The sequence below is a fragment of the Spermophilus citellus genome, assembly GCF_964194105.1.
Source record: "Spermophilus citellus genome assembly, chromosome: 5".
NCBI lineage: Eukaryota > Metazoa > Chordata > Mammalia > Rodentia > Sciuridae > Spermophilus > Spermophilus citellus.
In genome coordinates, this window is record NC_138186.1 from 6,076,915 (window position 1) to 6,090,118 (window position 13,204).

The 13,204-nt window shown below is 47.6% G+C and overlaps 1 protein-coding gene across 4 annotated transcripts in view; it reads right to left on the reverse strand.

The window, feature by feature from the left end:
• Positions 1-13,204, reverse strand: part of E2F3 (E2F transcription factor 3) — a 693,003-nt gene that overhangs the window by 626,261 nt on the left and 53,538 nt on the right. Inside the window, exons 2-6 of one of the 4 annotated variants that reach the window (XM_081296311.1) lie at positions 7,607-7,718; positions 6,183-6,384; positions 4,953-5,111; positions 1,961-2,075; positions 931-1,066 (exon numbers count right to left, since the gene is read on the reverse strand). In XM_081296311.1, coding sequence (XP_081152437.1) covers positions 931-1,066; positions 1,961-2,075; positions 4,953-5,111; positions 6,183-6,384; positions 7,607-7,718 — 724 coding nt within the window. Of the gene's footprint in view, positions 1-930; positions 1,067-1,960; positions 2,076-4,952; positions 5,112-6,182; positions 6,403-7,606; positions 7,719-13,204 lie in introns of all 4 variants that reach the window. The other 3 variants (XM_081296310.1, XM_081296306.1, XM_081296305.1) reach the window with 3 other exon arrangements.

Consider the following 13,204-nt stretch of genomic DNA (forward strand, 5'->3'; position numbering starts at 1 on the left):
AATGGGTGTAAACAAAGAGTTAGGAGAAAAATCACAAATTCATTTTTCTGGAAGAATGAGTAGGTCACCGTTGCTCTGCTCCCCAGGACGGCTTTCTGGTACAGATCACCTTTTATGCTAACAGGCATGGAAGAGTGTGTCCTAGCCTAACTCATCCTTTCAAACACCCACTGTCAGAAAACAAGAACCCAGCAGCTTCAAAGACTGGAGGCTAACGAGTTCAAAGACTTCCCTCCAGTACCTACCTACTCATTGTTTTGAGAAAAACAAAACACACAGAGTTAAAAGTCAGCTCCCTAGTAGGAATTCACTAATTTTAACTTCTTTTTTGAACGACCAGCTTATTAGAGATATTGCATAGAATAAGACACATTCATTTGGAATCTAGATGGTGAAAAGGGTGGTCTTTTGCTTTACCAGCTCGGGTGCTGTGTATTTGCTCAGTATTAAATCAGACCAATTCACTGAAATCACTCCTATTTTTGCTGCTATATTAGGAGATGGTAGGGTAGAAAATGCAAAAAGCTTTGTCCTAGCCCCAGAGGGGGAAGGAGAAGTTAGGTTTATTTTCCCCCTATATCCTGTCCCCACCACGGGAGGGAGGTAAGACAAAAACAGCCAAGCCTCTTCTGTCCACACATTTTCACGTCCCTCAGTCTCTGCACAGGGTTCAAAGGTGCATGGCCAGGTGTAGCTGATGCCTTCCAAGAGTGGCACGACCTCGGTCCTCACTTCAGCAGCCCCCAAAGCACTGAGGAAATGGTTTCTGCTGATGACAGAAGCCTGAGGGACTCTGGTAGCAGAGGAGGAGCCATGTGCCCAAGATCATTATTTTAAACTGTAAACAGCCTGACTTAAACTACTCCCTTAGTAACAGGAGAAGTTCCGACACTCTTAACATTGTTTCCAAAAGACAAAAGGGGTCTTTACCTTTGGAAGTGGGTTTAGGGATATTCCCATTGTGGTCTTGGTTGTTTGCTTTCATTGGACTGTGGGTTTCAGTCTCTTCTGGACACAAGTAAACCTCAATGGGTCCTTGGGTACTTGCCAAATGTATTTGTAGGCTCTGGGAACAGAAGTGGGAGAAGTTCAACCCAGAAGCTCTTTTAGAAATGAAAACCTCAGCCATTTTCATCTGCAAGTGGACTGTGAGGGTGACATTCATTGTTCCTTTTGGGTCTTCAATGGTGGGCTAACTCCAGGGACAACTGTCAACCGCTAGAGCAGGGCCAGCGGGCTACAGCCTGAGGGCCGAATCCCAACCCCTGACTGGCCATGCAAATAAAATTTTACTGGAACTGAATCAAGATGGTTCTAGTTGTTTGTGGCTGTTTTCATGTTACAGCGGCAGAGTTCAGGAGCCAACAGCCGGCACAGAGGGTGCACGGCTCACAAATCCACAGCCAGGCACCATCTGGCACCTAGACCACAGTCTCTTTCTATCTTCTATGCAATCTCTGTCTTATAGTTTGGGTCTATATTATCAAAGAATATCCAAAAGCAATCACAAAAATATACTCCCTACTTTCTTAAATCTTTCCATTTCCCCAAAGTCATTTTTAAGTTCTTTAAACACTATGAGTAATTTTTTTAAAAAAATCTTAAAATGTGCTAGGTTACGGAGATACTTGAAAACACGGGTATCTCTGTTCATGGTGGGGGCCCACGCACAGGGGAATTGATGTAGAATTTCTCGAGTGGTTCTAACTGATCAGAACCAGCAGAGAGTCAACTGTGAACAAGAAAGTAGGAAGGGACAAGGCGCCTGACAGCTCTAGTTGAATGTCCCGCTAGGTTATTGAACAAACAGTGAACTGTTAAAATGTTTTTAAATTTAGGGTTAAGCAAAATAAACTGTCAAGTGCTCAGCCGGGGCAGATGCCAACCAGAATCACTGGTTCTTGAGCACCAGGCCCCACAGAGGTCCCTCTGCAGAGGCACACAGATGCCGGCTCCTTACCTCTATTGAATCAGGCACTTCAAGTCTTGTTTCTGGAGGGGCTTTCACAACTATAACAGTTTGGTCTTTAAGGCCACTAATTTTTCGAATATCTTGATATGTAACATAAGCTAACGTAGTGAGCGTTAAGGAAATCTTCGTCTAATTGCCTCGAACACAGCCATCATGAAATATGACAAACAGACACATGGAAAAAATTCAAACCACTGTGTGACTTGGAAGAATACATATGCCCCTCCTTGCGAATCTTCAATATATGGGGTTCCTCCAGTGAATCTTTATTGGTTGATGTTGTAGACAACAAAAGACATGTATACTTTACCCTGCCCATTTCTCAAAAAAGTCTATGGCTATTTCAAGTATTACAATAAACACAGAAACAGAAGAGTTAAATCATCAAATAAAAAAATCAAAACTCAAATTTAGGTCAGGGATTTCGAAGCCAGGTTCCTTTGGCCAAGGGTATTCCATGAACTCTAATAAAGTATTCTGTCACTCAAATTGAATGATGGCTGATCCCAAATTGCAGGAAAAATTTAAGGTCTACCAATCATGATTTTTTTTGGAGCTCCAATCACTTCTTATGCTATGAGTAAGTGTCAGCAGCCACCAAGTGAATGAATAAGTAGCAAACGTAACAGTGTCAGAACTCCGAACGCTGCTCAGGCAGACGGCTTGTTTTCTTAAGTGCACCTGGGCTGGCTGTGATTATATATCACCTACAGATAAGTGTCATTATTTCTGTTAGAAAAATTATCCTTTGTGTGATATTATGAACTCTACAGATATCTCCGTGTTCATAAGGAGGGAGCAGCTCCCAGGTGCTCACGACCTGAATGAATCGGAGCAACATTGACGGAGGAAAAGTTCACTACTCCTGGGAGAAACTTGTGAGTACTGCACAATTCTTTTTAAGTGTCCTGCAAGCCCAGCCTCCAGAGACATGGTGACAAAATACGGCACTTACTTTTACCTTCACTGTCAGAGAACAGGCTGCATGGCTTTCTGTGCAAGGGACATGGAGGAACATAATTAATGTACAGTGTATTTAGCCGATTTCTTCTTATATAAACCCACAAAATATGGGTAGGATAAAACAGCAAAGTCAAGTCAAGCATTTCTGCAGGCGATACAGCTAAGAGTGTCTGTGATCCAGCCTGTGCCGGGGCCTCAGGGAGCCTGGGCAAACGGTGTCCCTGAGAACTGGAGCTTCTCATACACGGAAGGAAGTGCGCGTCCATGTCCCGGAAAGAAGCACAGCCACATACAATCTGCACTCGCACGTGGGGACAACTACCACGGACCCTCCTCTTTAACTCTCAGCCGTTCGGACCTTAGGAGGGTCAGCGTGAGCTCGATGGTGACTGCCCTTTCAAGAGTCTGGGTGATGGGTCATCACTGTCCCACCAAGGAAGCCAAATGGGGCCATTGTAGAAGACCAGAGCGTTCTGGTCCTTTCTGAGAGCCCAGGGAAGCCAACCACCAGGTTCCCACGCTACAGCCCGCTGTCAGAAAGCAAGGTGACGAGGACTTATTAAAATGAAAATTCATCTACAATTACTCAACATGATGCAGGAAGAAAACTTTCAACACATTTGTGAACAAGCTGCTCCAAATTGGGAAATGAATGGCGAACTGAAATAAATTGTGCAAACACATTTTCTAATCTTCCAAACTTGAAAGTGCTTCCTTTGTGGCTCCCTCCCGAATCTGCTTCTCGGGTGAGCCGTCCCCTGCAAGGAAGCTTTTATTTTCTGCAATAAAGGCCCCAGAGAAGGCGAACACAGGTGACAGTGGTACCGGCCACATGTTCCAGAAAGCTGCCAATCAGGTGCAGCCACAGAGCACTGCCCAGCGGGCGCCCCACTGAACAAGGAGGGAAACTCACTGCTGGCCTCTCCCTAAACCCACTCGGCACCCTGGGGCTTCAAGCCGTCACCCCTCTTCTCCAGCTCACAAATGATCAGCCCGCAAGGTCAATCCTCTGGTCAACAGGAAATGAACAGTTGCAAGTTAAAAAAAAAAAAAAACTGCTGGAATTGAAAAATAAATGTCCCCAGATCCTCTAAAACAGGGTCTGCTAGAAATGAGACCTGAGGTGAATATGGGCAGGACACATTTTATTTTCTAACAAAGATAAACGTGGAGTCATCAGAAGATTGAACCTAAAGTTAGGGATGAGGTAACATATGAATTGTTTTTATCTGATCACTGAGAATATTGGCAAATCTTGTCGACATAATGAAGTAAACTCCCTCTTATTTTGTTTGTGGTAAGATGATGAAGAACAAGTTTTCCTTTGACAGTCAAAAAAAGTGTCAGTAAGTTGAAAATAAGAATTGGCTTTTCATATTTTTATTTCTGAGGACTAATGTTTGAAGAGGAACAGGCAAGTTGAGATTTCTCAGGTCTTGGGGTGCTTGTGAAATCAGTTCTTGGAATCAGCATAATGCACTTTCAGGGTTAAAGTACAATTTTTCTATTCTCTTCCAAACCCTTCCACTATAGCCCAAGTGGAGAGATGCACCAAACTCTAATTGCTACAGTGACTGATGGAAAGAAAATAGAATGTGAGAACCCCAACAGTGACAGCTAACACCCACCAAAAATCTGGGAAGCCAAAGACGAATCTGCTGAGTGTTGTCATTAATATTAATACTGACACTTTACGTATCTTTTAATAGTGTGGCATTACGCTATGAGCGTATCCATATGTTCCAAGCACACATGAATATAATGCTTTGAAAAACAGTTCCCTCTTGGCTATCAAAATAGATAATGACAGGATCCAGTTGGATGACTATCTTACCATAAACACTGACTTTGGAGGCAAAGCTAAGAGAGTTTGCACACACAAGGGTGTACAAACACACGCATACACACTCATTTGCACAAAACCACAGTAAAATCTACCTTAGTCATAAGTCAGACTGTGAGTTCTGGAAATAGTCCAGATGGCTCAGCCCCAGTGAACCGGCGGCACAAAGGATATCTTTGATTCTCTGAATCCTCGGTTAACAGTTTGAGGTCCAGGGTGCAGCTTTGGATCAGTTCATCTAATTTCTTCTCTTCCTGACTGAGCTCGGTCACTTCTTTGGACAGGCCTTGACACTGGGCCAGCATGCCCCCGTCCTCAGACAGACTGCAGCCCCTAAAACCCAAACACAGACTCTTTGTGGCTACTCAGGAGAGAGAGGACAGGGAGAGTTGGTCCTTCGGGTCAATGTCCCCTCTTACCACAGGAGATCACGGTGCTCGTTAACCAACTGTGACAGTGAGAACCTGAGGTGTGGTTTTCATAAACACAGCCCTGCACTCCTCATACCATAGAAATTAGGGGAAGAGGCAGAAATTCAGAGGGCAAAAAGAGTGCAGCCACCTCGCTCCCGACTGTCCCACCCGCCACAGGCCTCCTGGGAGAGAACGGGAAAAAAGCATAAAAAGACAGACAGTGAGATGGAATGGTTCGAAACTCAAAAAAACATCATCCATAAGCACAGAAGACCCAGGTAATTTCTGGGGGTCTTACACCAGCAGCTAAAAAGCAGGTAAGGGAAAGAGATGTGCTAAGTATCTGCAGGAACAAAGGCCAGCACTCAACAGGTTTCTCTAAAGCACAGGTCAAAATGGGTCACCAGACCATCCGATTCCAAAAAGCGCCAGAAGGTTATCTATTCATCTTATAATGCTTGAAATCTATTTTTTCGAAGCCACCCTAAAACAGATTTATTCCTGCTGATGTGCGGTGACAGTTCAAAGCCGTACTTACAAAACACTGGCTCTTTAGAGGCTCTGCCCAGGATCACGGATGACGGGCGTGTGGGCGTACTGGGACAAGGGACACCATTCTTCTTTAGAGAAGAGACTGGGACAGGTGTGTCTCACTTAATTTACACAGAATGGGAGTCAGCCCACCAGAACCGGGGACACACACTACGTGACGGTGTGGTTGTACAGCCCTAATCTCCAAGTCCTCTTAGAGACGGGCTAGACACGTGTGAACTCTATGTGATCACACACGCGAGAGGCAGACCTCAGTGCGACGGAGGAATAGTATTCCATTAACAACTGCCTCCTGGACCTGGGGTCCCTGGCTTAATGCAATTCAAACGGAAATCCTTCTACCCCTGACAGTATCAGGATGGGAACTGTGCATGCACAAGACTTTGAACTTCTGCCCAGGAAGCCGAGGAGGGAGGAGCTGGGAGCGGGGGCCACTCACATCCACTGCACGTTGTTCTTGGACTTCTTCTTGATGAGGTGGATGCCCTCCAGCACGTTGGTGATGTCGTAGATCCTCCTCTTCTGGACCTTCAGCACCTCCGCTGCCTTGTTCAGGTCCAGGACCCCGTCCGGCGACTGGCTCAGCAGCTGAATGAACTTCTTGGTGAGCAGACCCAGGGACGTATCATACCGCGTTTTTTCTGAGGGAGATTTTGGAGCTTAAAGAAAAACAAAACCCGAGCGGGTGGGGGATAGGGGGAGAGGTAAAGAAATGAAGGGTTTCTCCGCAGTTCAGCAAGCCCTTGTCCCGCTGCAGCCCAAGGATTAGCATCTGAAGCAAAGCTCTTGTTGGAGTCCGGGGTGGGGTTGCAGAAAGCTAGGCCACTGCTTTACTAGAAAAAGGGGGGCTGATAAATGCCTGTGTGTGACTATAGACTTTCCCTGGACTTTCAAAAGTAGCTTCTACTTTGGCTTACCCTACTCCCTGGATCTAATGAAGTATCTCACACACAGTAGGTGCTCAAAACGATCTGTTAAGTGAGAGAAAAAACTCTGTAGCCTCTGGGAATTGCACCTGTGGGCTGAACCCGAGGGACAGGGCCACCCTCTCTCCAGGACAGGGTCTCAAACAGACTCATGTCAACTGGCCTTGCCGGCTCTGGTGTGTGTGGAGTATTTGAAACATTTCTCAAATGTTGATGAAGAACACCGGGAAAAATCTTTCATCGACTCTCTCCATCTCTTGCAAATGGAATTTCCTTACTGAATATTGTCTTTATCATGGTATAGGTGCAGGACCGAGGTTTACGTTCAGCAGTGGGTGCACGCTGCGGACGGCCTAAAGCACAGACTGCAGCTACAGAATAAAGGGTAAAGTAGCTCTCACATTAAATGATGCCAATAATTTGCAAAGGGGCTACTTGGCTATTTCTAACCCACTGGCCTCTTTCTCTCCCCAAAGAAAGGATGACAGTGTTTGATGGAAATGGGAACTGGCTGCAGTGTATTGGGTGCAATCGATTCTTCTGCACCACGTGGGAGGCTGAGATGGAGGTCAGCACAGACATGACTGACAGGCACAGTTCATCGACACCCGGCTAGTCTCGGCGTCTGCAGTAATGCCCATGAAGGGAAGTCAAAGTAAAATTTGATTATAGAACAAAGATAGGCCAAAAGCCTGTCTCCGAGGGCAGAGTCAAACTGCCTTCCGCTAGAGAAGTCTCCCCACCCCGAGTCAGTACTGGGGTGCTACAGTGAATGTAGGTGTCTGCAGGCAACGTATTCAGTTTGGACAGGCTCAGAAAGAGATGAAAAATGAACCAATCATGCCAGAATTGTCCACGCCTTGCCACCTTCCAGCCACAAGCTCTGCAGTGGGGACCCCACACTGAGGAGAAGAGGAAGGACGGGAAGAACCCTTACTTTTTGGACTGTCTGGACTTCGCAGCGCGGCTCTTCCTTTGCCCTTGGGGGTTTTTAAACCATCTGAGAGGTACTGATGGCCGCTGTCTCCCAGCTCCAGCCTTCGCTTCGCCTGTAGTGAGAGAGTGCAATGATTGTCACCAGTCATGCCCACGGCCACAGAAGGCTGCCCGCGCTCTGCCCTGCCAAATGCTGCCGGCTCTGCCAGCTCTAAGCCCTCCAGGCTGCCTCCAGGGCCCAGGCCGCACAGAGCGCTCTCTGCACCCACAGCGATCGTGCGTTCTCTCCATGGGCAGACCTGGCAACCCTCGTCAACCGTTCAGGTGCCCCTTGGCTCACTGAGCCACTGATTCAACATCCGTGCCAGGAATGGGGCTGGAGGCTACGAACATCACAGGCTCTGGCCTGACTTGGACCCCCTTCCGCATGCTCCCCAAACACGGTTTATTTGTATCCTAACACTTATTGGTTTTACTGTAGAAGTTACTGTACTTATCTGTTTCTCATTTTAAGGCAGAGACTGTTTCCCATTTATCTTTGTATACCCAGTGCTTGGCGCAGAGCCTGGGTTTCTGTAGGCATTCAATCATTCTCTATTTATTCATCAAAAGAGTGATTGAGTGGTAACACAACTAGCCACAGACTACAAACGGTCCATCATCAGAAAAACAAATACTGCAAATATGCAACCGTGGGCTTCAAACCAGGGTTACTTTCTCCAGTTTATCACCGAGCCTGGCAAATGAGAAGCCCTACGTTTTTAACTTAATTCTATTCCACTTTTAAATATCTGGGCAATGTCTTCTATGCACTGGGAACTGTGCTTAGGATACAGAGGTAAGCAAGACCGATGAGAGTCCCTGTCTTCCTGGAGCTTACAGTCCGTCTCGGACTGAAGACCGATGACTAAGAGGTGACTGTTAGGTACCAACTGCACAGCCAGGATGTGTGTTCAGACCCAAGTGGCTCCAACCAGCCCCAGTGTGGAAATGGCGTACGTGTGCTCATTGTGGGGAAGACACTTGTAATCACTCCCCGTGATACGGAAGAACTTACAAGAAGATGAGATATCCAGCTCCCAAATGAAAAAATGACCAACTAAACCTTACTGTCCTCTACAGCAACCCCTGCCACTAGCTCATCTGAATCCACATGGGCGGTGAGTGTAAAATACACGCTGGATTCCAAAGACACGGTACAAAAAAGGGACATAGGAGCTGGGGATGTGGTTTAGTGGTATACATTTTGCCAAAAAAAAAAAAAAAAAAAGAAAAAAAAAAGAAACAGTACAATCTCCATAACGTGACACTGATTCCACATTAAAATGAACTTTGGCCTTATAACATCATTAAGCAAGTACAGCCCGACTGGTGATTACTTCACCTGGTTCCTACATGTTGCCCTATGGCCTCCATTTGGGGCCCATATTCTCTGTCCACTAGATCTGGACAGCACTGAGCTATGAAGCTATCTGTATATAAGGGCAATTTGGTAATCTGCTTTCTTGTTTTGGGAGCAGGGGGCCATGCTAAGGATTGAACACTTGAGCGTGAGGTAAGTGCTGCTGCTGAGCTCTGTCCCAGCCCAGCAAGCTGCTTTCTCCACGTCATTGTGCCCTCCCAGCTCTGCCATGAATCCTGGGGTTGGGAGGCCCTGTTGTTTTGGGTGGCCTGGCAAACACTCCAGCTTTGTTTGGGGGCTGACCTTCCCCGTCAACCCGGATCACCCGCACACAGTGACCCAGGCTTGGCTAATCACTGTGCTCCATCCTGTCCCTCCCCTGGTGAATGGGAGGCACGTGAACAAGGGACAACCCCAGGAATTTTCCTGGAACTACTGGCAAGCAGTTGTGTCCTTTCCAGTAGGGCTGATGAGCCAGGAGCCAGAGGCTACCTGGGAAGGGAGCCCGCAGGGGAGGCAGAGTGGAGATGGAAGGGCATTCCAGGCTGGGATTGAGCACCTGGCTAGGGCCGTATGTGGGGTGACTGCTGGTCTTCCCCAGTTGCAGTTGTATGACCAACAAAATCTTCCTTTTGTCTTTGTGGTGATGGGCCTTGTGCATGCGAGGCAAGCTCTCTACCAACTGAACTACATCCCCAGCCCCCAAAGTCTCCTTTTTGCATCAGCTTTGAGATGGAACCTGGACGGCGGCTGCAAGACTGAGCTAGGCAGGCGGGGCTGCGAGGGGAGCTGACAGGCCCGGGGAGAGCGCCAGACCGTGGGGGTCCCTTCCCGTGCTCAGTGGCCATACCACCTAAAAGAAAATCAATGGCTTCACTGAAGAAGGCGATCCAAGAGGACACAAGCTACAGTCAATAGAAGGTGGACAGAGTTGGAAAAGATTTGAGACCTAGAAATCCTGGGCCCCTGGAACTATTTTCTCCACCAAGCCCACGGTTCAAGAACCGCCCCTGTCAGTTTCTCCCTCCATCCCATACTAGTGGTTCAAATTGACTGGAGGCTCACAGATGCATGAAGCCACAGGCTAGGGACATTCCCAGAGGTCTGCTGTCAGAGACTGGGAACTTCAAGGACCATGGCTAGTCTCCAGGTGTGATTTGGTGACTAAGCATCCAGATGAGATGACCAAACCTAAACCTAAACACCAGATTAAAGGCACTTTTACTGCCAGAGAATCATTAAGTTCAGAAAAGAAAGGCCTCTGACGTCCCAGCCTCTCAAGGGAATCAATCACTAGGCCCACCCACAAGTCCACACCGGAAATAAATGAGGAGACCACAGTGGCTCCATAACCAGGCCCATCTCCGCCCAGTGGCTGTGCTCGTTGAGAACGTGAGCAACGGCAGCAGGTGACACCTGTACGGCGTGACCCCTTCTTGAATGATGTTCTCTGGAGGGTCATCCTTTATTTTTCCTCCGCTGCTTCATGGATGGGGAGGCTGACCTGGACTTGAGGACTGCAGGCTTCCTGGGTCCTGGGTCTGAATGGGGTGCGCTGACTGCAGTCCCTTTGGGGGACAGGCTGAGCACTGATATACGGTGGAGCAGGATCGTCTCAGTGCGCAGCAGATCCAAGCACACACGGATGAGGTGGCAGGATTTCAGTAGTTCAGGTGGTCTCCGCCTACGCTGCCCGGCTCTGGGCTGAGCAGCAGAGCCCATAGAAATTTCAACTTTTGCTTGCCCAGAATGTGAGAATCTTACTGAATGGAGAGTTGTGATGTGGTGACATGCATTTGTTCTTCGTCTAGTTTTCTGGCACACAAATTCTAAAACCCTTGGACTCTCCAAAGTGATTTTTAAAGAATGCTAATGAGTTGACAGATGGCTGGTCACCGGGAAGACCAAACCATGACTGAGGGTTGGGACTTCTGGCCCCATCACCAACCCCAAGGTGGTGATGTGGATTGGGCTGAAGGTTGAATTGACCATCAGTGGCAAGAGCTTAAACAATCACGCCTGAGTAAAGAAGCCTCCACAAACTTGAAAAGACGGAATTTGCAGTGCTCCTGGATGGCTGCCCACAGGGAGGGTCCTGGAGGGTGGTACAGCTGGAGACGGAGGAACTCCATCCATGGTCCTCCCGTCTCACCCATTCATTTCCTTCACAATGTCTTTATAAGAAACAGTCAATAAAGTATTTCTGAGTTCTGTGCATTGCTACACCATGGCAGTTGTACCCTGAAGAAAGCTCACAAAACCCTGATTTATAGTTGTTTGGTCAGAAGCCTGGGCCAGCAACCCGGGGCCAGCAACCTGGGGCCTGTGGTTGCCTTGGGAGAGGGGTCAGTACCTGACAGTACCTCCAGGTAGAGAGTCAGGACTGAGCTGAACCAGAGGACACCACTGCAGAGCTGCTGGCCCACTGGGTGTCAGGGACACCACCCCCATGATTGGTCACAGAGGTCTTCTGAGCTGACTGCGAGTACTGACAGTGTCTTGCTCCTCGATATTCTTACAAGAGGCACTCTACTGCCTGTGAGCACGTAAGTGATCTGTCTGGTGCTACTTGGTCCCATGAGCAGTAGAGACTGCATATGCAGAACTCCCAGGGCACCTTCCTGCAGTAATTTCAAGGGCAACTTTTACTGTAAACGAGGCTCGTGCTGACTTTGGAACCTCGGCCCCTGTCCTGACAGGCCCTGCTGCGAGTGCTTCTGAAAACCCACGGGCAGCGGGGAATGAAGGCCTGTGGCAGGCAGGCAGGCATGGGTGAGGGCGACACCTGGCTTCTGCCTGCCGGGCATTTGTTGCTCCTAGTTCTTCCTTTGGGGAGGCGACTCTTGTGCAGCATCGAGTTCAGGAGGCTTCTGACTCTCCAGACTAAGGGCAAAAGGCCCGCGATTGCTGAGCATTTCATGATGAGCCTTCCCGCCAAGGCTGCAGAGGCGAGTACAGTGATGGGGCGGCACCAGTCGCACAGCCCGAGCGTCTGGTCCATGGAGGGGCCCATAACCAGCACACCGTCACCCAGTTGAGCCCGGGACTGAGAACTACTGGCTTCTTTTTGCCAGAAAATGCTGGTAAGATGGAAGCTTGAAGCCACTTGGTGACTGAGTCAACACAGAAGAAAAGCCTCGTTCAGAGCCCAAGAGAGGCTGGCCCAATGCCCGAGAGAGGTGCTCCACGCAGCCCCAAGGTGGACAGTATACTTGTAATTGTGTGAGCCAACAGATTCCCTTTGGGGGCAGGAGGCAAGTGAGCGAGGTCACTTCCACTTGTGATCAAGAGTCCTGACGGATATGGACTGTTAGTGTTCATTACTACACAACAAACCCTTGAGTGCTTACCACCACGCATCATGTTGACTGCTTTCCACCGGATTATCTCATTCTCAGGCAACTCCATGAGATTGTTGTTATTATCACTTCCTATTCAGGAGAAAACTGTCGTCTAGAGCACCTAAAACAATCTGCCAAGACTCAGTGCTGGCAAGTATGGTTGCTCAAGTCTATACTGCAAACCACTTCCTGCCCAGCGACCTGGGAGGCTGAGACAAGAGGATTGCAAGTTCAAGGCCAGTCTCAGCAACTTAGTGAGGCCCTAAGCAACTTAGCTAGACCCTGTCTCAAAATAAAAATATAAAAAAGGATTAGGGATGTAGCTCAGTGGTTAAGTGCCCCTGGGTTCCATCCCCAATATCAAAACAAAAAACAAAAAAACCTTACTGAAAAGATGATTGTGGAAAATTGCCATATAAAAACATTTGGAAAGCTATATTAAATTGACACTGTGTTTACAGAGAATTTGAAAAAAAATGCATTCATAATTAAACAAACAAAAAAAACAACAAGACTTTTTTATACCATAAATGAACATGACAGTTTAAGTAGCAAGAATGGGTATCCATGGAAAGAAAGTGTTGCTCCTATTCCTGATCTCTAGCTCCCTTTCTCAAAGATAGGTATCACTAAGATACTTGGCTATTCTTTCTGATTGTCTATGTTAATGTAAGTTTGTACACAGACATCTAACACCACGAGTTTTCAAACAAAGGTTCACACAAATGGTAGCAAGCCACATACTATTCCACAATAACCCATCTCAAAAGAGTTTAATGCCTGTTGGTGCGTACAGAAGGACCTTACTTTTCATAGAATGCTGCTTTGATTCAACGCTTAGTCCCTTTACTTAACC